Raw genomic sequence first — 23,516 nt, 5'->3', positions numbered from 1 at the left:
ATGGCCAACCCCCACTAGGTCCTCACGTGCTCTTCCCTCTATGCGTGCCTGTGTCCTAATCTCCCCTTCTTCTAAGGACACCAGTCATTTTGCACCGGGGCCTACCATAATGACCTCATTTTAACGCAATTACCTCTTTCAAAGGCTCCATCTCCAAAAACAATCACATTCTGAGATACTGGGGATTAGGATGTCAACACAGGAGCCTTTCTGGGGCTGGGAAAGAGGACAGTATTTGGGCCAGAATGGCTACATTCGAAGTACTGTGCTGGGGACTTTGGGGGCATACGCTGATCAACAACACACTGGCTCTGCCACCTTGTATTTGGATTGAGACAAGACATGAAAGTAGAAAAGACCAGAAAGGTGTAAAAAGAACTTGGAGCTGCAGATGAAACAGCTGCAGAAGGAGGAGTTATTTCTGTTGGTGAGAGATAGGGATAGCTTCAGGGGGACAGGGAGCCCCCAAGGGTGGCTTTGGTGATAGGGACAGTGCAATGATCTTCAACATGTTGTTGAAAGCTTGGGAGGGAGGTCAAAGCTGAAGTGATGGATTTCAGGGCTCCTGGATTATGCAAGTGTAACATCTCCCTGATGTTACACTACATGAGAGGGGAGAAGGGACAGAGCAGAGAAGTGGCTTAAGATACAGCCTTGCACTGGAAGTGGTGAGGAGCAGCTAGAGAGAGAGGCTGGGAATTAGGACAGTGCTTGGCCAGAGAAGACAAGCAGGGCAAGAGTTTCAATGAGAGGGAGATATCGGGGAGGATTCTTATTGACTCTGAGAGTGCAGTTTCATGAGGGCCACTGGGTCCAGGTGTAGAGGGGCCACCTGGAGATTTGCTGGTCTCAGTAGAGGGAGTGAACAAGACCGTTATGGAATGTGTGCCATGAGGACTGGGAGCAGGAGGTGGGAGGGTACCGGCTGGAGAATACCCAGGTGGGACTGCGTGAGAGCGTGGTGGTAAAGACATGAGGTTTTATAAGAATTTGGGGGACATTGGGGTGTGTTTTCAGTCCACAGGAAGGTAGTTGAGTAAGTGGGGGGCAGTGCTAAGTGGACTTGGAGAACTGGGAGTGCAGAGGTCAAAGCTGTAGAAGAAAGAAGAGTTGTCGGAGCATAGGTGGGAGAGAAGACCAAGAAAGGACTCAGGTTTATACAGTTTGGGGGGGGGCATTCTTTAAGAAAAAATAATATAAAATCAGGATTCTGAATAGCATCCTGTATAGTACTCCTTCTTTATAAGTGAGACACCCAGGAACTTGAACTTGATTTGCTTCAAGGCAAATCCTCCACCAGCCGGAAAATATCTCCGTGGACACTGGTAAGAAGAAAAAGAGGCAGGACATGCTATGTGAGGATGACCTAAGGGCCCCTCAAACCTCACAGCCTCACTTTTTTTCAGAGTTATGCACACATGTGAATTTTTAACGACGGGTGATCTGGGGGCTGTGGGTGGGAGGGGGCGCCATTTTGTCATATTTGCTCATTTCTGTGGTATAAATACCCCCGGCCTGGCAGATTTCCCCTGGAGAGGGAAGAGACACACACACAGTCAGCTCTCCAGAGAGTCTGGAGGACAGGGAGGGAAAAAGGCCTTGAGAGAATCCACCCGCCCAGTGGAGAGGGCAAGGCAGGCCTCAAGCCTTAAATGCAAGAGGCCTCAAGCATTTGCTTCTTTTCTTACAGACCCTGCAGGAGATTTTCCAGACTGAAATGACCATAGAATCCATCAAGAAGGCCATCAAAGACAAGTCTGCCTTCCTGAAGGTGGCTCAGACCAGACTGGACGAGCGTACGAGGAGACCCAACATAGAACTCTGCCGGGACATGGCTCAGCTACGGTGAGGTGGGAGTGTGCCCTTGGCAGGAGGGGCAAGGTCAGGGTGCACCTTGGAGCAACCCACCGGGCAACCCACTTGCCCCATGGTGGCGGCTCCATGTTCTTTATAAAGTCGCTTTCTGCTGTCACATGGAAGAGCACACTAACAGTCATTGTCTAGGAGCCTTCTTTGAAAGTGTTAATAATTATTAATAATGGGCATGGAGTTTTAGTTGGGGATGATGGTTAAGTTCCAGAGATGGATGGTGGTGATGGATACACAATAGTTTGAAAGTACTTTTTCTTTTAAAGATTTTATTTATTTATTCATGAGAGACACACACACAGAGGCAGAGACACAGGCAGAGGGAGAAGCAGGCTCCCTGTGGAGAACCTGGTGTGGGACTCGATCCCGGGACCCTGGGATCACACCCTGAGCCGAAGGCAGACACTCAATGACTGAGCCACCCAGGTGTCCCAGTTTTAAAGTACTTAACACCACTGCACTGTACACTTAAAAATAGTTGAGAGGGTAAATTTTTTGTATGTACATTTTACCACAATTTAAAAAAAAAAAGGACATAAAATCAACACTGTATGCAAAAAAAAAAAAACAAAAACAAAACAAGTGATAAATGTTAAGCCTCATTGAGTGGGGCCGATGGGTCCTCTGGGTTTCTCTGTGCTTCCCAGGGGTCAGGAGTTTCCAGAACACCTCTCTTATAAGCAGCAGAGTATGTTGCTTGCTGTGTGGTTTTCAGTGCCTGGGACTCATTAGAAAAGGGACTTGTGGTACCAGTTCCACTGACCCCTTTCTATTTGTTCTCACCCATTTGTTCTCATTGGCCTCTCTTGGCATTTGATATCTTCTCTCCTCATTAAGACCATCCTCATGGTCCCCTAGGACTACCTCAGATTCATTTCAGTTTGTTCTGTTCTCAGTAGAAATTGAAACCAGCTGTCTTCATCAAGCACAGTCCTCTCCCCTATATACATGGCGGCATGACTCTGGTGCCGCCATTTATCTCCCAAACACTAGATGCCTTTTATTATGACGATCATTTTTTAAAAATTTATTTATTTATGATAGACATAGAGAGAAAGAGAGAGAGAGAGAGAGGCAGAGAGAGAAGCAGACTCCATGTTGGGGGCCTGAAGTGGGACTCCATCCCAGGACTCCAGGATCACGCCCTGGGCCAAAGGCAGGCGCTAAACTGCTGAGCCACCCAGGGATCCCCTATGATGATCATTTTTAACTTTGAACATTCCTTTTTGGATGGTCTTGTCAGGAATTGGGCAAAGCTTTTCTCCCCCAGCGTTCTGGCTTCATTTCCAGCTTCCCAATACTGGCCGGCTTGCCATTTCTTTCTGATTTCTTCATCACTCTTCTCAGGTCACGAAATGCCCTGCACAGAAGCAAATCAAATTTATAGCACCTGGAGGAACCAAAGCGGCCACTCTTGAACTCCAAATTCCTTTCTGGTGCTGTGGGGAGATGCCACTAGTGTTGTCCCCTACCTGGTTCCATGATGGGATTCCCTTCTCATGACAAAGGATTGATCCTAGGAAGCAAGTCAGGGAGATCGTCGTGAGGCCAACAATGATGAAGAGGAGAAAGATGCTGAAATGGCAAGAGTAGAGTAGTTGCCACCATGTATGGATCTCATTCTGTGCGAGCCCCATCCTCAGCCCTCATTCATGATCTGCATTTCACAAATAAAGAAAATGAGGCAGAAGCAGGTTGTGTGATGTGGTAAGTAGAGGCACAGTTTAAGCCCTTGCCTGCCTCACTGCGGAGCTCTTTTCAACCAAACCAACCATTTGCTTTTGCTTTCCCCATCTTTCACATGTATGGTGCTTTTACCATCCATCTCCCTGTTGCATGCCCGATCCCATCCAACTCCCTCAATGCCCACATGGAGGCATTGCCCTCATGCAGTGAGCTGGCAAGGCAGGTACTGTATCCCTATTTCTCTCTCACACAGAGGATGAAACTGAGGGTCACAGAGGAGATCCTTACAGCAAAACACCCCACTGTACAGCATGCATGTTGTCTGTGTTGGGTGCTAAGAAGCATGTTCTAGAATATATGCCAATGGATTAGCTGCATTTCTCCTTGTGGAGCCGTTGTCTGGGCCGTAGCCATATGGGTGTGCATCCAGGATGGCTACACGTTTCCCCAAGTGGGTTCTAGAGAACCCCTATTCCTACATAGCCCGTTCATGATTTAGGATAAGCTGTTCTCCACTCCGGAGGCCAGGCAGGTGCCCGGGTGGCCAGTCTGCCGTGTCCCCGTGCTTTTGAAGAGCATGGTAGTGAGAGCTCAGACATCTGGCCAGTTAGGCTTAGATCATGAATTGTGGCTTTCTGCAAATCTTATTAGGGGAAGCTGAGTGAAGTTTCTTTCTCTGGAAGTTTCTGCAGAGTCACCAGGAGTAGAGACAGGGATACATAAATTGTTCACACTGGCACCAGACAAACCCAGGCTGCTTTTTAAAAGGATTTTGAGTAGTGGTCTAATTTGACATTGGAGTTTTCAGACAAATGAGGCATGGGAGGTTGCTCCACAGAAGCTGAATGACTTTTCCTTTTTTTCTTCACTTCACAGCTACATGGAATTCACCCTCCCTTTGCTTCCTGTAGAATCCATACCATGTCCATTTCTCCTTTATAGACTTTAGGACAAAACCTACTTTTGTTTCTGTAAAGATTTGTTTTTAAAGCATCGTGGTCCAAAGGACCAAGGACTCAGAGAAGCAAGGATGGAGAAAAATTGCAGTTTTCATTTTGAGACTTTTGTTTTCATTTAACATTTTCTGAACGGGTTCTTGCAAAAGTAATTCTAAACATTTTTGGCATCTTTGGTGGCGGCAGGCCAGACCAGGCTCTGCTTTACTTCAATAATCTTGGTGCATTAAAAAAAAATGACAGTAGCTTTATTTGTATTTGAATGCAAAATGTTTTTCAGTTCTGCAATTTCCCCCCAAAATGAATGGTTTCAGCAGAACAGCTTTCTGTGATCTGCCAAGAACAAGGAAGCAGAGGGAGAGATGTGGCCTTGAAAGATGGGTGAAAATGTGTTTCTAAGGGCACAGGGAGGGAAGTGCAGGATCTCCCAGCTGTACTCATGTAGCAGTGCAAGGCAAGGCACCAGCTGCCTGCGTTCTTGGATCTTCAATTCCTTTTCTAAAAAAAAAAAAAAAAAAAAAAAAAGTGAGAAAACAGTGCAGGTTCTAAGATGAAGGGAGATGCGCTGTGTGGATCTGTTTTCACAGCTTGTTGTTGCTTCTCTGAGCCTTCTGGGGACCCTTTGTGGTGTCTTCTTCCTCCTGGACTGTCTTGGAAGTGGATCCCTCCAAGCTTCCCTCCAGGCTTCCCCTCCAGCTTGTGCTTCCTCTTTGTCACCTGGGCTCTGGTTCTTGTTCTCTGAAGACTCTGTGAACTTGGACTTCCAGGCAGCTCCCCATCTCCTTCTGTGACCTCTCTCACCTGGGGCTGGGAAGTGGTCTTCATCCCACAAGTATTTTTGGGATGCCTGTGGACTGCAGAAGGGGCTGCAGATGCACCCACGAGGAAGGTGGGCTCAGGGAGCTGTTGCTTTTGTTGTGCTGATGGCCTGCAGGGAAGATGTAACAAACAGGCCCAGCCAAGTGCCAGGAGGGCTGCAGAAGAGTTGGTGCTCTTGGAACACATGCCATTAGGTAGCAAAATAGTCCTAGGGGTGAGGGAGGGAGTTCTTGAAGAGTGTCTTCACATTTGGGCTTTGAGGATGGCATTAATTAGTGGGATGAAAAGTAGGGTAAGAATGTTCTGGGCTGAGATGCCTGGTGGCTCAGTTGGCTAAGCAGATGCTTTGGCTCATGTGATGATCTCAGGGTCCTGGAGTTGAGCCTTGCATTGGGCTCCCAGCTCAGCAGGAGATCTACTTCTCCCTCTGCTCCTCTCTCTCATACTCTCTCTCTCTCTCTCTCTCTCTCTCTCAAATAAATAAAATTTTTAAAAACAAAAAAGGGTATTTTGGGCAGTGGAGACGGGAAGGGTGAAGTTGCTGAGGTCCGAGACAGAGCAAGCATATTCAAAGACTTGCTTGCAGAGCAGAGAAGGAAGGGCACAGTGGGTGTGGTGGGTGATCAAGATGCTTTGGTTAGCATCTGCAAAGACCATGTCCCCTTGGCCTGAGATGGGACCTCAGATGGCCTGGGGTGCTGGTGACACATATATTCCACTCCCTCCCTCAGCCAGGGTCAGCCAGCAGCTGGCACATCCTTGAAGGAGGGTGTGCCCAGAGGTGGGCATGGGAGAGCAGTTCCTGGGCATTTCTAGACCATCATAATCTGATTGTCGTGCTGTCCCAGCAAGATAAGTTGGCCCCGTCGCCCTGTTGTGTTGGTCTCTAAAAGCCAAAAAGAGTTTAAGTCCCTCAAAATTGTGTTTCCATTTTATAAAATATTTAACCGTGTTCCTTCTGGCTTTAAAAGTAGTATCTATCTGCTCATGATGGGGGGAAAAATCAGAAAAAGGAAGTAAAAAATAAAACCCATCTTCAATTCTTTGTTGCCATTGAGGGAAAACCAGAGTTAGCATTTTGTTGTATTTCCACCAGGTATGTTGACAAAATTGTGATCAAGCTGCCTATGGGATTTTCTTTCTTTCTTTCTTTTTTTCCTATGGGATTTTCTATCTTCTTTCTTTCTTTCTTTCTTTCTTTCTTTCTTTCTTTCTTTCTTTCTTATTTATTTATTTATTTATTTATTTATTTAAGAAAGAGAGTGCATGCATGTGAGCATGAGCAGGGGAGGAGAAGGGAGGGGAAGAGGGACAAGCAGATTCCTCCCTGAGTGTGGAGTCTGATGCAGGCCTCAATCCCAGGACCCTGAAATCATGACCTGAGCTGAAGACAGACGCTTAACTCACTGAACCACCCAGGTGCCCCTATCTTGATTTTTTCAACGAACATCATATTGTGAGTTTCTTCCCCCGTGACAAGTACAAATTCTTTTTTCTCAAAGTATTGCTTGCATTCCTTCCGTCATGTGGCTACAGCATATAGGTTATTGTTAGGTGTGAATGCTGTTTCCTCATACTACTACGCAAGATAAGATAATACTGCAAAGAGATTATTCCTTTATTCTTTTAAGTCAAACTTTTTACCATATTTTTCTCTGAAAGTTTTCTTGTTTAATTTCACAAGTAAGATCAAGATGCATTCTGATGTTAAACTGAATTCAATGAATACAGATCTCTACGGGGTACAAAATGAGAACCACCCCCCCTTCCTGCCCTCTTGTCTTCCCGCCATTCTGTCTACACAGTGGCTTCTGATTTGGTGCCCTCCTTAAAAATGTGCCAAAGAAGAGAGCATGAGAGGTTTGGGTAGAAAAGTTATTGCTTTGGTGCCATCTTAATATTCTTTGAGAGCCTACTTTGTGCTGGTATGACACTGGCCCTTGTGGTAGTGTTGCCCAATTTTGCAAATCAAAACACAGGATGGCCAGTAAAATTTGAGTTTCAGTAAACAATGAATAATTTCTAGTATAAATATATCCCAAATACTGCATAAAATACTTCTACTAAAAAAAGCCTTGTGCCAAGTGAAAATACATAGACTGAATATTATTCAGCCTTAAAAAGGAAGGGAATTCTGACACCTGCTACCACATGGATGAACCTTCAGGATATTACACTGAGTGAAATAATAAGCCAGTCACACAAGGACAAGCACTGCGTGATTCCACCTGTATGAGGATCATAGAGCAGTAATATTCAGGGAGACGGAAAGTAGAATGGTGATTACCAGGGCCCCAGGGGGATGGAGAGTTAATGTTCAATGAGGACCGAGTTTCAGTTTTGCAAGATAAAGAGTTTTGTGAATAGACGGTGGTCATGGTTGCACAACAGTGTGAATGCAGGTAACACCACTAAACCATTCGCCTAAAAGTGGTTAAGACGGTAAATTCTATGTTGTGTGTCTTTGGTCACAATTAAAAAAATACCTACACTAAAAAAAATGCACATTTCTTTGAAATTCAGATTTATCTGAGGCATCCTGTGTGTTTACCCAGTAACCCTACACTGTGGGGATTACAAATAGAAATGGTCTTACCCAAAAGGGTCCTGGATCCTGAAGCCACTTCCCTGGTCTCTGCTTCTGCCTCTTGCAGGGAGCTGAGACGGTAGGGGCAGGAAATGGGACCCAGTTCCTTATTATGGCCAGTGAGACTCCCTATTTCCTTCTTAGTTTCCTGGATAACTGTGTGAAGCTTATAAACACATGTGAGCCGCGTGCCTGTGGAGAAGGCAGTTCATCAGTCTCCTGGCTCAGTCTCCTTGTCTGTGAAACAAGGAAGCTGGGCTTGGTGACCTCTCACATTTATTTTCCAGTTACAGAGTTCTGTGAAGCTAGACTGTTGCCTTGGTATAATGATTTTAACATGGCCTGGATATTTTTCTATGATGGTGAAATTCCTTTCTATCCCTAGGGACACACACATCTTTATGTGGTCTGTGGTTATCATCACCATTCTCTTTACATTAGTGGATGTTTTATTTTATTTTTCTATTTTTATTTTTTTAAGGAGGCTCCACACCTAAAGTGGGGCTTGAACTCATGACCCTGAGATTGAGAGTCGCATGTTTTACTAAATGAGGCAGGCAGGACCCCTGTATTACTGTATATTTTAATTAACTCGGTGCACCTCCAGTCTGCAGATAAATGAATTCCCAAATAAAGAAAACTTTAATATTCAAGCACTACTTACAATTTGTTAAATTTGGAGTTGTGTTTTCAACTGACCAGGATCAGGCAGGGAGCAGCATGGTAATTAAAGGCAGCCAATAGGTCACTCCATGCAAAACTCTAAGGAGAGTAACCTAAATTCCTTATACCTCAGTTTTGTCATCTGTAAAATGGGGATAATCATAGTATCTACTTCATGGTGTTGTTATGAAATTAATAATAAATTTTTTGATTGTGGAAAGTCCTTAGGATAGTATATACAATGGATATATATTTATATATATAAATACTACATGTAGAGTGTGTATATATAATACATATATGTTATATACCATATATAACAAAGTAGTTAATAAATGTGTTACTATTATTATTATTGTCTTTTTATAAACTGTTCCCTATCTTTTCTCTTAAGTGGCCACATAGTCATCTCTCTTCAATATAATTGGCCAAATCAGTGGGTAAAGGAGCCTCTGTTTAATTGCCCCCCAAAAAGAGAGAGAAAGACTTTCTAAATATAAACACAATGGAAGAAATCATAAAGAAAAAGATTTGGCTTACTGTAAAAATTTGAAATCTTATGTATAGAAAACACATCATAACCAAAATTAAAAAGAAAAAAAAGAAATCAGGGAAAACATTTGTCAGGAGCAAAGCAGACAAAAAAAGATCAATATGCCTAATATGGAAAGAGCTCTTTGCAAATGAGTAAGATAAATAGTTATACCTCAGTAGAAAGGAGCAAAAGAGAGAAGCAGTTCACAGAAGAAATGCAAGCAACAAGGCCAGTAGACACTCAGGGAAGTTTCTCTAATAATCAGAGAAATAAATATTAAAACAATATTGACTAATATAATTTGAGGAGATGTGATAGGTTTTTCTATGAAATGATTTTTTTCTTTTTGTCTTAATGAAGAATGTGTCATTTTTTATCATCACAAGGTAATTAGAGCTACAACCTGTTTCACCACTTATATAGCTGATTTTAAACATTATCTTGTCCTATTACGTTTTCAACAATTACAAATATATTTAGTCTGGGAACTTGAGGCATTGCCTTGGGATGTTGCTGGGGGGCACGGGCATTATAATTTCAGGAATGCCTCATTAACTAACCTCTACCACGGCCACCACCAGGATATGTTGACAAATTGTGCTGAATTCTAGCCATTGAGTAAAGTTGGGTATCCCCCCTCCTCCTAACAATGAAAAGAATTGCCATGATAAAATAGTAACGTAAGAAAGTCCAGCTAAGTTTTGATTTTTCACATCTTTACTATTTACTATTTAAAAAAGTGTCACATGTTTATAAGTTTTCCCTCTTCTAAAAAATGTAATAATTTAATGTGTGTGTGTGTGTGTGTGTACAAAAATTTGATGGTATCCCTAAAATATGCTTAGTTTGCCTTTTGGATCCTGGGCATTGTTAAGGGATGTGGCCCTGGCCTGATACCAGACCTACAAGGAAGCCCAAGTACTGCTTCCTCTGCACATTTGTTCTGACTTTGGGATGACGCATGTGCACTCAGCCCAGCAGCCACCTTCTAATAGGAATTCAGTAACCATGCAGGCCCTTAATTCAGCACATAACCAGCCTTAGGGATGTGACTTCTGCTAAGCTAATCGGGTGCTTCTTTCCTTACACAGTCTTGTTAATGAAGTGTATGAGGTGGATGACACCATCCAGACCTTGCAGCAGCGCCTGAGGGAAGCGGAGGACACCCTGCAGTCGCTGGTCCACACCAAAGCCACACTGGAGCATGACCTGGCTGTCAAAGCCAATTCCCTGTACATTGACCAGGAAAAATGCATGAGCATGCGCAAGACCTTCCCCAACACCCTCCGGCTGGTGGGCTTCTGTTAGGGACCCCACCAGGAACTGGAAAAGTGGAACCAAAACCCTGTGGCAGCAATTTAAACTGAGTGCTAATATATTCACCAAATAAAGGATTGTGTTGTTAGAAATGTACCAGTGTCCTGTCTTGGAAAGTCTTTTGTTTACGCCCAAACCTTCATTTTCTACTATTTATTAGGTTTCTGAGCTATGGAAGGGATATAAAGAAATATAATCAATCTAATGAGAAGGTTAAAAAAAAGATTATTTGTGTTATTCTTGTTCTCTGAATAACACAAATGGGCTGGAAAGTAGAAATGTATTTCCTCTGAGGTGGTGGAGGCAGGAATCACAAATAGGGTGGATTTTCAGCTCTGTCTCAAAGGAAACCCAGAGGAAAGGACAAAAACTCTTGGGTATGTGGTGATCTGAGCACAAACAAAGGTGGAATAATATGCAGTACTTTTGGAACAATAGTAGGAGGACAAGTTTCACTGTGATTCATATGGAGGGTATATAACATGGGGAGGCCTTCATCACCAGGTCAAGGAGTTGAGGGGAGTTGACGGACATCTCCGAGCAGGGAAATGGCCTTATGAAATCGCGATTGAGCAATGAAATTAGAGTGATGGCAGTAGAAACAAAGAAAGGAGAAATGCAAAACATATTCTAAGCAATCAACGGGACTTGGTAACTCCATGGGAACTGAGTACAAGGGGTCCAGGATGACAGAGGCGTTGTCCCTACCATGGGTTGCAAAATTGAGCATTGCTTAAATTCCAGGAGGTCCTGTGGTATCCCAGGGATTATTGTTTAAAATAACTTTTTCTTTATTATAAATGAAAAACATTTGCATGACATATTTTGGAAATGGAGAAACACACACACACACACACACTCCCAAAATGTACACATTATCATAAGACCCAGAAATGATCACTGAGGTTTGTCAACATTTTATTTTCTGTGCTTTGGCTTTAACTCTATGTGTATAGAATGTTTAGCTACGTATATGGGTAATATGTAATGTTTATGGTTATTTACATATGTAAATATGTTATTGGCTGTTTACCCACAGCATCGCTTTTGAAAACCTTCCCTTTCTACCTCTAAAAAAACAATACATATTGCCTGTGGGAACTTGAGAAAATACAGACAGCAAAAGAAGATAATGTCTTCTATATTTCTAAACTGACTAGGTATTTTGACATACACGGAGTTTTATTTCTGTATTTATACACTGGCGTTCCTATCAAAATTGGAATGATTCCAAATAAAGCAGCCAGCACCTACTATGTGTCTGATATCATTCTCTGTGCCTCATTCATTTCAGCTCATTTATGCTTTTTCCACTTAATCATATGCACATTTTCCATGTCATTAAACATTCTTTTTACAGCTTCATTTTAATGACTCATTGATGTACCATTGCATTGAGATTCTAGAATGTTCTATAACCAATTTCTATCACTGGCTACTTATACCATGCCTCACTCTTATCATAAAAACATAGACATGATTTTATCTTGTTGGTTAAATGTTTGCAAACATCTTTAATATTTTCCTAAGGATATGGAATCGCTAGATCAGAAGTTATGCACATTAAAAAAAAAAAGACTTTTTTATGGTGTGTTGTCATATTGCCCTCCTGAAAGTTGTGTTACTCTGCACTCCAGCCAGCTCTCTATGAGAGGGCCTGTCTTTCTACATCTTTGATAACTGTGATTTTTTTTTTTTTACCATTTAGTAGCATAAAAATGTTCTTCTTAATTGCTTTAACATCTTTGGACACTAGTGATGTAGGGAGAGCATTGTTCCCTGGACCCTTGATTTTTTCTGTTAATTGCTTGTTTTTGTAATTTGCCTGTTTCCCCTATTTATCTTTTTCTTTCCATTTAGTTTTTGAGAGTTCCCTGTATATTGATCATACGACACTTTCACCATAGGTACTGAACGTGGATTCTTTATATGGCACCAGCCTTTACATTTTGTTTATGGTTTTTAATGTACAGAGGTGGAAGTGTACAAGTGTTTCCATGGTTTAAGTATGCCTTTGGAGTTACACGGGAAAGCTCTTCTTCATCTCAAGATTATTGACTTGTAATTTCTTCTAAATCTTCTAGTGTCTTCTGAACTTGCATTTAAACACCTGGAATTCAACCTGATAGGATGTCAACAGCATTCTGGCTTTGAATGCTTTGATGCGGAAGCTCTGAGATGGGAAGGTGGGCTTACCCAAGGGAAAGGCTTTGTCTCTGTATCTCCTCCCTGTCACTTAGGTGTAGACCTCCTCTCTGCCATGAGCTAGCTAGCATCTCTCTTTCCTCCCTGCTCCTATCTAACCACTGTTGATCGACTCCAAATCCATCTCTCTCTCTCTCTCTCTTAAAAGTATCTCAGACCTTGGTTAGTCAATTTCATGAAATATCTCAAAATGCTAGTAGTGTTGACATAAACATGGTAAGCTTGGACCAGGGGTATTTTTGTGGTCTCCGTGTATTCTTTTAAAAATCATTTTAGAAATAAAATCCTTCTCCTTTTGCTTCTAATGGAAACAAAGACCTCTAAGTGCCACTCAAACGCTTAGGCAATGAGAGCAATCAAGCGTTGATAGTCATCGCTTTTAGACGACAGTAAGAATAAACAAATTCCCCATGTCTCGAACTTGTTATATGTTTCAGGGAAAATCTTGGTGACTTTTTCCATGACCTGCTACCTTTTTTTAAAAGAAATATATGCTTGTGGAATTGTTTTCTTTCCCCCCCTTAAACATACGTTGCCAGCATTACAAGAATGTGATGGGAAGAAAACGTAGTTCAGACGCAGAAAAAGGCCAGTTCTCTTGTTATTTCAGTAAACTGTGGGCAAGCCTGTGTTCCACAAATAAACATTCGGTTGCTGGTCTTAAATATTGTGGCCACTTCACGAGGGTAAATAGTCTAATGCTGAAATGCACGAAGAGCGAAGAATCACCAAGTGTGACCCTGTTTGAGAATCACAGGCTTACAAATATCAACATGGGATGCGGCTTTATATATTCAGGCCCAAGGTATCTTGACTAGTATGTGGCTTTAAGGAAGGGCTGCTGGAATGTCAAAGGTTTCCACCTCCCCAAGCATCATTCAGATTTAGAAATGCGTGTAACTGCCCCTAAATAGCCAAGTCACCTATAATTTTAGTAATTTCCATTTATGCCTCTGGGGAAGTGTTGTCATAAACACCTCACCTGGCACTTTCGAGCTCTGAGTTCATGCTGTAAATAGCCGAGGTGGGGTCTGGTTGTAGGTTATAATTTTTGTTTTGCCCTGAGAGTAGGGATGGAATCCTTTCCTTTGTATGCAGGGCTGACCCAAGGCGCACAGGAGGCGGACTGGCTGTTTATTGCTGTGTCCCCAGGCTCATCTCCACTCTGCTAGCCCTGACCCTTCCTTCAACTATTTCTAGCAGCACCAGGTTCACCATTGACTTGGTTGCCAAGACCAGTCTTCTGGGTCCACAGAGCTCTGACAGTATTTTCGGAACCCTATATATTCATGCATTCAAGGGGAAAAGACAATATTTCATCTCTTCACCAGAGTTGGACAATCTTTTTCACCTTGCAGACCAGTTCTAGACCTTGGTAGTGTGTATGTGTGGAGTGCTAAATTAAGAAGGATGCTGAGGCCCTGTGTGAGCTTCAACAGGTAAGAATCGAGAGGTGCCAGAGGATAGTGTTGTCTGCAGGAGTTCCAGGGCAGAGAAGTGGCCACACAAATACAGTTAGCCCTGCTCTGAGTTGTTCTGAATCCTTCTCAGCTCAAATCTTTCTCCGTCAACATCAGAAAGGTTCTGTTTTGTCTTCTAGGGCTCATTCTCTCTGGACCTTGCTATTTGCTAGTTTTTCTGGGAGCTAATAGGAGACACTTTCTCCTGCTGAGATTTTTCCTCTTAGCAAAAGGACTTTTTATTTTTTAATTTTCTTTAAAAATGTTATTTATTCATGAGAGACACAGAGAGAGAGAGACAGAGACAGAGACAGAGACATAGGCAGAGAAAGAAGCAGGCTCGCTGTGAGGACCCCGATGTGGGACTTGATCCCTGGACCCCAGGATCAGGACCTGAGCCAAAGGCTGATGCTCAACTGCTGAGCCACTCAGGTGCCCCTAGCAAAACAATCTTTTAAAGAGCTCACCAGGACTGTAAAGCAATTCTGGTGGCATTGTGGCACAGTGAGGAAGGAGCTTGTCAGGGACAGGGAGCCTTTTACTGCTGCTCTAAATGGTACCTCATTGTGCATGGATGGATAGAGCTGTGGGAACCATACAAATTGCTTATTTTTCTCACTTTTCTTCCTCCCTGTAAGGTGAAGTAATAGCCTTGGACTAAGTTTCAAGGTTCTTGTCTTGGGTGTTTTAGCTCCTCAGTTACTCAGACATAAGGATGCTTTTCCTACAGTCCCCTCCCCTCCCAAATTGTGCTCTGCTTGCCTGAGAACCTGCTCTTTATTGAAACCTATGTATTTACTGATAACAAACAAAAATCATTACATATATTGGGGGATATCCATTTATTTGCAACAAGCTGGCTGGTTTCACGTTTCAACCCCAGGCCACATGATGTGTGTAGCAAAGATGGAGGCTCTTTAAGAGATGAGGCCAGGCAACCCGAGAGGAAAATAATAAGCCAGGGCCACAGATAAGACTTAAGAGCACCATTCACACCACAGAATGAAAGTTTAAAGCATTAACACTTTATTTTTTTTATCATTTATTATTTGAGAGAGTTAGAAAGAAGAAGAGAGCACGTGCACATAAGAAAGGGGAAGGGCAGGGGGAGGAGAGAGGGAGAGAGAGAAATCCTCAAGCAGATTCCCTGCTGAGTGTAGAACCTGACCAGGGGCTCGATCCCACCACTCTGAGATCATGATTTGAGCTGAAACCAAGAGTCAGACCCTCAACTGACTATCACCCAGGCACTCTAAAGCACTGACACTTTAAAATAATGCTGGAAGAGGCAACTTTCTCAGTTTCCTAAAGGCTAGATGTAGTAGATATTTCTCAGGGTCTTGGGGGAAAATAATCATACCTCCAAGTATTCATGTCTTTGCAAAGTCCTATCTTCTTCTTGAATATGGGCTCACTTTCTGATCACTTAACACAGCAGAATACAGTGTAACACTGTGCCAATTCCAGGCAGAGGCCTTGAGAAGGCCTGGAAACTTCTGCTTTTGTGCTCTTGAGGCCTTGCTGCCATGTAAGAAGTGTGACTATCCTGAGATGACCATACTGTGAAGGAGCCCAAACAGCCACATGGAGAGGCTCGTGTGGATCAGAACCTCAGCCAACGACTGCAGATGCTTGTAGGGAGGCCAGCACCTGCTGCCAGTCATGTGAATGAGACCATTTGGAACCTTCCTGCCTTCCCAGTACCTCTGCTGATACCATTGGAGGCAGAACTGCCCAGACAACCTACAAAATCATAAGAAATAATAAACTGTTGTCTTAAACTACTAAGTTCTTGGATAATTTTTTATGTCACATCAGGCAGCCCAAACAAGTATGTTGAATTGCCTATTATTAAGTTCTCATCATATAACACAACAATCTCATGAGGCAGTTATTATTGCCACTTTGCAAGTGGGGAAACAGACCCAGAGAGATTGCATAACCCCACAGTTGTCAAGCAACTAGTCTGAGGTTATTCAGACAGAAATACTGGATTGAGTGTTCAATCCCCTTATCTGACACTGGGATATGAGCTGTTAACCACTATTTTATGCTGTTAGAGGGTCTCCAGATAGCTTTGCTTCTCAGTGATAACAACAACAACAACAAATGTGTAAAATGATGGCACTGATGGATTTAGAATTGAGGACAAAGGCATTTAGGAAAGCTTTAATTTTGGAAAATTTGCATAAAATTAAAGCATGAGTGGCATCCAGCCTCTGGGCCGATGGTCATCTCTTGACACATGATAATAATGATAATAGGGATAGTCAACTTGTACTGAGCAGAGGAACTTTATAAGTATTATTTTACAATCACAGCTGTTCTCTAAGGTGTGCACATTTAATTATTTACATTCAATAAATGAGGAAATTGAGACTGAGGGAAGTAGAATAATCCAGAGTCAAGTCACTCGTAAAGTTCAGAGTTAGGAGTTGAACTCAGATAGGTTCGCTTCCAAATTTTCCCAAAAGATGCTCATGAAGAATAATATTTTGAGCAGTCTCATAAACACAATAAATTATTTTTACCATAGTATTTCAAAGACCTAGCTCTAAATTTCTTTCATTCTATCTTTAAGTAGAATTTAAGAATAATAACTGGATGTATACTCTGTTTGTTCAGATTGAAGAAAATATCTCTTACAGTTTAATAGAAAGTACTCAGTTCTAGAACTCAAATTCTTCACTCAACTTCTCCTGGAAGCCTGTCAGCAATACCATGGACACTAATGGATTGTAGGATTGCCCTCCATGTGTTGAGTCTTGTCAGCATATTTTTCCTAAAGAGCATTCAGTCTTAGAAGGGAAATGATTGTGTTTAGTGACCACATGCACCAGTATTTTGGTGCTAGTTGACCAAAATAGGTTCTTTCCCATATGTGTGCATTTTGTTTTTATCTGAGGTGAAGTTATAGCTACAAAAATAGCTCCTTAACTTCCTCTAGAGAGAAAAGAGAATTCAGAACTAGATCTTTCCAGTCATTACCTTGGTTTGGACTCTCTTCATCTCACCTTGTTCATAACATGTTTCTTTGCTCATATGCAGCTCGGGGGACACAGAAACATATTAACAAAATGAGCATTAACTACTGTGGTGTGATAGTGTTAGGAAATGTAGAAAGGAATATAATTATTAAATATAGAGAGGAATTGATGAAAAGCCTAAATCTACAAGCACAGAGCTATCTAGTGAGAATTTCCACAGCCATCTCTGTTCTGTTAATTGGTATTCAGGATAAGTAACTACCTATATAGAAGTGAAGTTTTGAGATTTTGAGATGTGTTTATTGCTCATCCTTCAAGAAGAGAAGGATAATGTTTATCTCTTGAGGAGGAGAAAGCTCAAAGGCTCAGGAATCCATCAGTGGTGAAATAATGACTATCCATATTGGAGAGTTTCTATGGCAGGACGATCTCTTCTAGCTACATTAGACAGAAAGGGATACAGATCTTCCTTAACTTATGATGGGATTACATTCTGATAAACCCATAGTAAGTTGAAAATATTGTCAGAAAATGCATTTAATACATCTAACCTTCCAAACATCATAGCTTAGTCTACCTTAAATGTATTTAGAACACTTGCATTAGCTTACAGTTAGGCAAAATCATGTAATGCAAAGCCTATTTTATAATGAAGTATTGAATATCTCATGAATTAATTGAATACTCTACTGAAAGTGAAACACATAATGAATACATCGGTGCAGAATGGTTGTAAGTGTAACAGTTGTTTACCATCATGATCGCTGCCTGACAGGGTGCTGCAGATTGCTGCGGCCCAGCATCACGAGAGAGGATTGTACCACATATTACTAGTTTGGGAAAAGATCCAAAGTCAAAATTTGAAATATTATTTCTACTGAATGCTTATTGCTTTCACACCATTGTAAAGTTAAAAAATCATAAGTCAAAACATCTTAAGTAGGGGGCCATCTGTGTGAATATTTTCTAGGGTCACCGATAAAGCCGAGGAAACAGACTCTTGGCTGATCTCCCAAGTCACTCCCAAACCAAGTTGCTAAACTTAAGGCCACCAAAGAAGTTGACTTTTATGGGTTTGGGAAACTCCCATTGAGTTGAGAAGCCACCAAACAGCTATCACATCCAGCACTATTTCTGTTGGGATCATAAAGCCACCTCTGCTAAATCAGGAAGTGGTAAACACAGCTACCAACTCCAGCAAACATGACCTCTGTCATCCCAAGGAGCGAAATTCATGCCTCGCATCCTTCCTATCTTCCCATGGAGCTGAATTCCAAAGGCAAGGCTCACACAAGTACAACCCAATCAGCCCAACCCGAATCACATCCAGAGCCTGAACTGCAAGACAGTCTGGGAAATGGAGTTTTTTTGTTTTAAATACTTTAGCTTCTACAGTATCATAGGGAATATTTTCAGAAGGTTTGAATAGATATCAAGTGATCCAAACCCACCATTGCAACTAAAATTGTGTGAGGATGGCAAGAGATTTTTTGACCTGGACCAACTGACTCTGATTAGCAGTTTGGACTTGGTTTTGAAGAGAGCTCATATTTAAATATTAAACACTATAAATTCATTTCAATGTATAGTGGTTTTGAATGATTGCAATGGTCAAAAAGAGAAAGGAAGCCACTTGCTGAAGGTATGGTCCTACGTATAGGAGAGACTCCTTTGATTTGTTTTTTACTTAAAACTTGCATATTACACTCATCTGAGAGTCTTCACATTATAGAGTGATTACTGAGTTTTGTCCCTGCTTTACAGAAGAGAGAGTTCTGAGGACCACTCACCCATCAAGGGCATGCTTCTGAGCTATATGTTAAGTAGCTATCTGACTTGTTTTATAGCCTACCTATGCGAGGAGTGTTTGAAGACAGACAAATGATTAGTTTCCATAAGGAAGAATTCTAGTGAGAATTAGGTTAAGATAGAGCTTCCATGCTGGGGAGACAACAGAGAATTAGCCTGGAACTGGAGAGTAAGGCTGGAATAAATGTAGAGTGCATGCTCAGTCTAAAAGGGGGAGCCACTATTATGTGTTGCCCCATTATTGCCAGCAGGAAGGTGGCCTCGTGGGGCTGGAGCTTCTGTACCCCTCTATTGCAGTGATTCACACCGTAGCAAGAGTCAGGAGGATTTAGCTTGGAGAGATGAGAGCAGGCAAGGCTACTGTAATACTATACCTCCAGCTTATTTTACAAACCAACCTAACAAGAAGTTGTGGGTGTGGGGAGGGAGCTCGGATTTAGACCTGGAGCTTAGGTTTATTATATTCACACTGTAAATTAGAGTGCTGATGACCACAGTGAGATGAACCAAAGCCTTGAAATGCAAGAGTGTATCAGTTGGGACAGGCAACATCATGTAACTTTAGTTTATTGTACCAGTATACAGTCCAATAGAAAAATAGGAGATTGCATTGAAGACCATTTAGGAGGTCTTAACTTTAAAGTAAGTGTGTACTTAACTTGAAAGTACACAGCTATTATAAATCAGGAGACATGACCTAACTCAGAGTACAATATGCAAATACACATACCTCCATGTCTGCACAAGTGGTATGATGCTATATAGTTTAATTCCACTTAAGAAAAGTAAAAGGAGCTTGACATTTCCTAGGCTAAGTTTGAGATGGCAACAGGGCAACTAGACGGAGAGGCTCATACTAGTTGAAGGACTTTTTACAAGTCCCAAACTGGTCATTTTGAAGGACTTGATGGCAAATATTCTTGCATGACTATAGAAATTAAACTAGTCAACAAAATCAATCCAATGATGAAAGGCGAGGTGAAGTCAATTATATCACTGATATAATGAAGTCAGCTATTTGTTTTTAACATTTAACTATATATATAACAACATATATTTATATAACAATCATATATATGTTTATATGTAGTTTTATGTGTATTTCTATTATATATATTTATTTATTTTTGGCTAGGACAAAAATATGGCCAAGGGTTATTATTAAAAGTAATACTTTATAGAAATATATTGAAGAGGATCCTGGGAAATTGTGAGGAGGATCATCTAATAAAGTCTTTTGGTTGGGAGAAGCTATAATCTCCTACATGGTTCCTCCCAACCTTCTCTGAGCTAAATACCACCCAGTACTTCTGTCACTCTTCAACTCAAGGCTCAATTTCTAGTCAAGAAGCTTAAGGATATGAAAATCACCATTTCCCACTAGAAGCTTCACAATACCATTTGGAATTGCCTCATATCTTTAGCTTAATGCTAGAGACTCCCATATAAGGTGGGGCTACTTGCCCCTCTTCCTTCATCATTCAGTGAGTCCACATAACTCCTAGAGGATTATGATGAGATTTTTCAGTTGTTTATCTGAATCTCCACTAATCTAATTCCTCAGATTCATGGGAGTTCATCTCAGAGACACTTGGCTATCTCTTCCACTTAGTGCAGCTGTGTTTCTGTTGTCAGCGAAGCTTCTTTTCTAGGCATTCCCCATAAATACTATTTTATGACATTATTGCCAGCCACACCATTCTTCTTATGATGTTTATCATCCCTGCTCAATAGCACTTTCTGCAATGGTGGAAATATTCTATATCTTCTCTTCTAAGAGAGAGATATTGAATACTGACTAGAGTTCCACATGAAAATTTAAGGCACCAAAACTCAGGAATGCTATTTAGTTGCTTCATGTCATGGAACCAGCATGGTGCAACTCCAAACATAAGCCTGAGTCTTCTCTCTCTTGATGACGTTTTCTCTATACCATGATTGGTGGTCTCAACAAGCATTTATCTGCAAAGTTTTATTGACCATCTTTAAGTGTATTAAGTATTTTGGGGATGCCAAGAAATAACATAACTCCATTGGGTCAAAAAGGGGTTGCAATAAGGAGAGAGAATCACATTGTTGACCTCTAAGAGCAAAGAAGAGAGATAGTCCCTGTGTTCACCATCAGGAGTCCAGAGGTGTTACTATGACTATTCCACAAGATGGGTCAGGTTCTGCCTCTGTGCTGGATAGACAAGTGTCTTGATTGCTGAAGTTTCTTTAGTGCTTGACACACACTACAGGTCATCAATCTCATACATTGTGCCACTCCAAGGTCTTTGGCTTTGGTGACAATGAGGCTAAGTAATTTGCCCAAGCCCACACAGCTACTAAGACAGAGTCCAGGTTGAAATCTAGATCCTTTTGGGATCCCTGGGTGGCTCAGTGATTGAGCATCTACCTTTGGCTCAGGTCATAATCCCTGGGTCCTGGGATTGAGTCCCGCAGCAGGCTCCTGGGGAGCCAGCTTCTCCCTCTGCCTGTGTCTCTGCCTCTCTCTGTGTGTCTCTCATGAGTAAATAAATATCTTTAAAAAAATTTTTTTTTAATTTATTTATGATAGTCACACACAGAGAGAGAGAGAGAGGCAGAGACACAGGCAGAAGGAGAAGCAGGCTCCATGCACCAGGAGCTCGACATGGGATTCGATCCGGGGTCTCCAGGATCGCACCCTGGGCCAAAGGCAGGCGCCAAACCGCTGTGCCACCCAGGGATCCCATAAATAAAAATCTTTAAAAAAAATCTAGATCTTTTGACCCCAGTATTGATTAAGGTAGCAGTGGGTACAGATACTGCAAACATAGTTTGTGCACCAACTCTGGTGGTCTTGAATGCAAGGTTAAGAAATTTGGATTTGATTCATTGGCAGCAGTCATCCAGAGAATTTTTTAATGAACTTCTCAGTGGAAGCTATTGAAGAAGTAGGAAGTACAAAGAATAAGCTAGTAATGGTGTTAGAGAGGAAAGATGGGAGAGCGTCAAGAAAAATCATGTAGAAAGGTTTTATGACTTAGGGACTCTTTTCTCTCACAAGCAGGTGTCTTATAGATGCCAAGGACAGTGGTAGCATTGGAATGTCAAGGACCAGAACTGTTCTGGCACTCCATCAGAAGGTCAGCAGCTCATTTTTAGGTCCAGAAGATGCTAACTGATCACAGGCCAAGCTGTGAAAAGGTCCAGCTGGTACCTGATGAACACAGAGCAAGCTACCCCATGCTCTTTGGAATTGACGTAGAGTGAAGTCAAGTAACTTGAGCTAAGCAGTCAGCCAGTATTGGAAGGGAAGTGAGTATGGAAAGTACAGGAAGAGCAAAGAGGCAGGGAAGTCACCTCAGAAGAGACAGAGGAGGTCCAGAATGAGGCAGTGGCAGGAGAAGAGAAAGGCAAGTCCAGGCAGTATGGTGACTGGTGTAACATTATGTAAGAGGTTGTAGGAGGTTGAAGATCATAAATAGACTTGAAGGACATGAAGGAGGTCGCTGATAACTTTTAATAGTTCTCTTTGGGGAGCACAACGTGGCCAGATAACGCAGGAATTTAACGGAAAGAGGACTATGTTCTGTGAGTAGCAGGGGTTGACTGGCAGTGACAGGAAGGACAGAGAAGTAACAACCAGAAACACACAGGGAAGTCAACACAAAATAGGAAAAATGTGTTCACATTTATAGGAAAAAGGAAAGAAGCCCAGTGGAGAGGATGAGAAATTAAACATATTGGAAGAGTCATACTGCATGTACTTCTCTCAACATTTATTTATGATAGAGAGAGAGAGAGAGAGAGAGAGAGCGAGCCCGTGCGGGTAGGTAGAGGGAGAGAATCTCAAGCAAGCTCCATGGTGAGAACAAAGCCCGATGTGAGGCTCCATCTCATGACCCTGAGATCATGACCTGAGCCAAAATCAAGAGTTAGATGCTAAACCTATTGAGCCAGCCAGGTGCGCCATCCTGAAGCCCTATTTTTAAGCTATAGTAATTGGAAGTGGGATAGGTAGGTGGATCAATGAAACAGAAAGTCCAGAAATAGCGCCACATATATATGTGGATCTAAGAAAATGCTTCGTAATGGTGGGGGAAAAATGGATTATTCAAAAACGGGTTATTTGCTTAAAAAAACACTACACACATTAGGTTGTAATTTCAAGTGATGTATTGACATAATTCTAGCTAGTTATGAAGTTTTAAAAACCGGGCACCTGGGTGAGTATGAAGCCTGTTTGTCCCTCTCCCTCTGTTCCTCTCCTTGCTTGTACTCTCTCTCTCCAATAAATAAGTAAAATCTTTAAAAAAGATAAATAAAAATTAAAACCACGAAAGTACTAAAAGAAAATTTAGGTAAGTTTAATAGTAATATAAGCATATGAAAAAACATAAAATTCTAACTCACAACTGTAGGCCAATGAAACTAGAAGCAAATTCTAGGTGGTTCTGTTAGAAAGCATTTGAAGTGGAGCTAAGTAGCTGTGGTGAGGAACCCTTCCATTCTCTCTGAACCTGTTCAAGCATCCAGAAGTATGACAATAGTATATTAAACTCAGAAACTGGGAGTTAGCAGTGAGTGGTCCCTATTGCATTTTTTGGTGGAATTGGGCTTTGGAATTTTTCAAATTCTGGCATCTTTTGATTCCAG

General features: G+C 41.8%; 1 protein-coding gene across 2 annotated transcripts in view; it reads left to right on the top strand.

Moving 5' to 3' along the window:
* TEKT3 (tektin 3) overlaps window positions 1–10,501 on the top strand; it is a 40,333-nt gene extending 29,832 nt beyond the window's left edge. The window contains exons 7-8 of one of the 2 annotated variants that reach the window (XM_041771839.1): window positions 1,691–1,845; window positions 10,207–10,501. In XM_041771839.1, the coding sequence (XP_041627773.1) occupies window positions 1,691–1,845; window positions 10,207–10,423 (372 nt within the window). In that variant the 3' untranslated portion in view covers window positions 10,424–10,501. Of the gene's footprint in view, window positions 1–1,690; window positions 1,851–10,206 lie in introns of both variants that reach the window. The other variant, XM_041771840.1, reaches the window with a different exon arrangement.
* Window positions 10,502–23,516: the final 13,015 nt, after the last annotated feature.

Source organism: Vulpes lagopus, chromosome 10 (assembly GCF_018345385.1).
Source record: "Vulpes lagopus strain Blue_001 chromosome 10, ASM1834538v1, whole genome shotgun sequence".
In the NCBI taxonomy this organism is placed as follows: Eukaryota; Metazoa; Chordata; class Mammalia; order Carnivora; family Canidae; genus Vulpes; species Vulpes lagopus.
The sequence above is the reverse complement of the archived record's forward strand: the minus strand, read 5'-3'. Positions and strand labels throughout refer to the sequence as shown.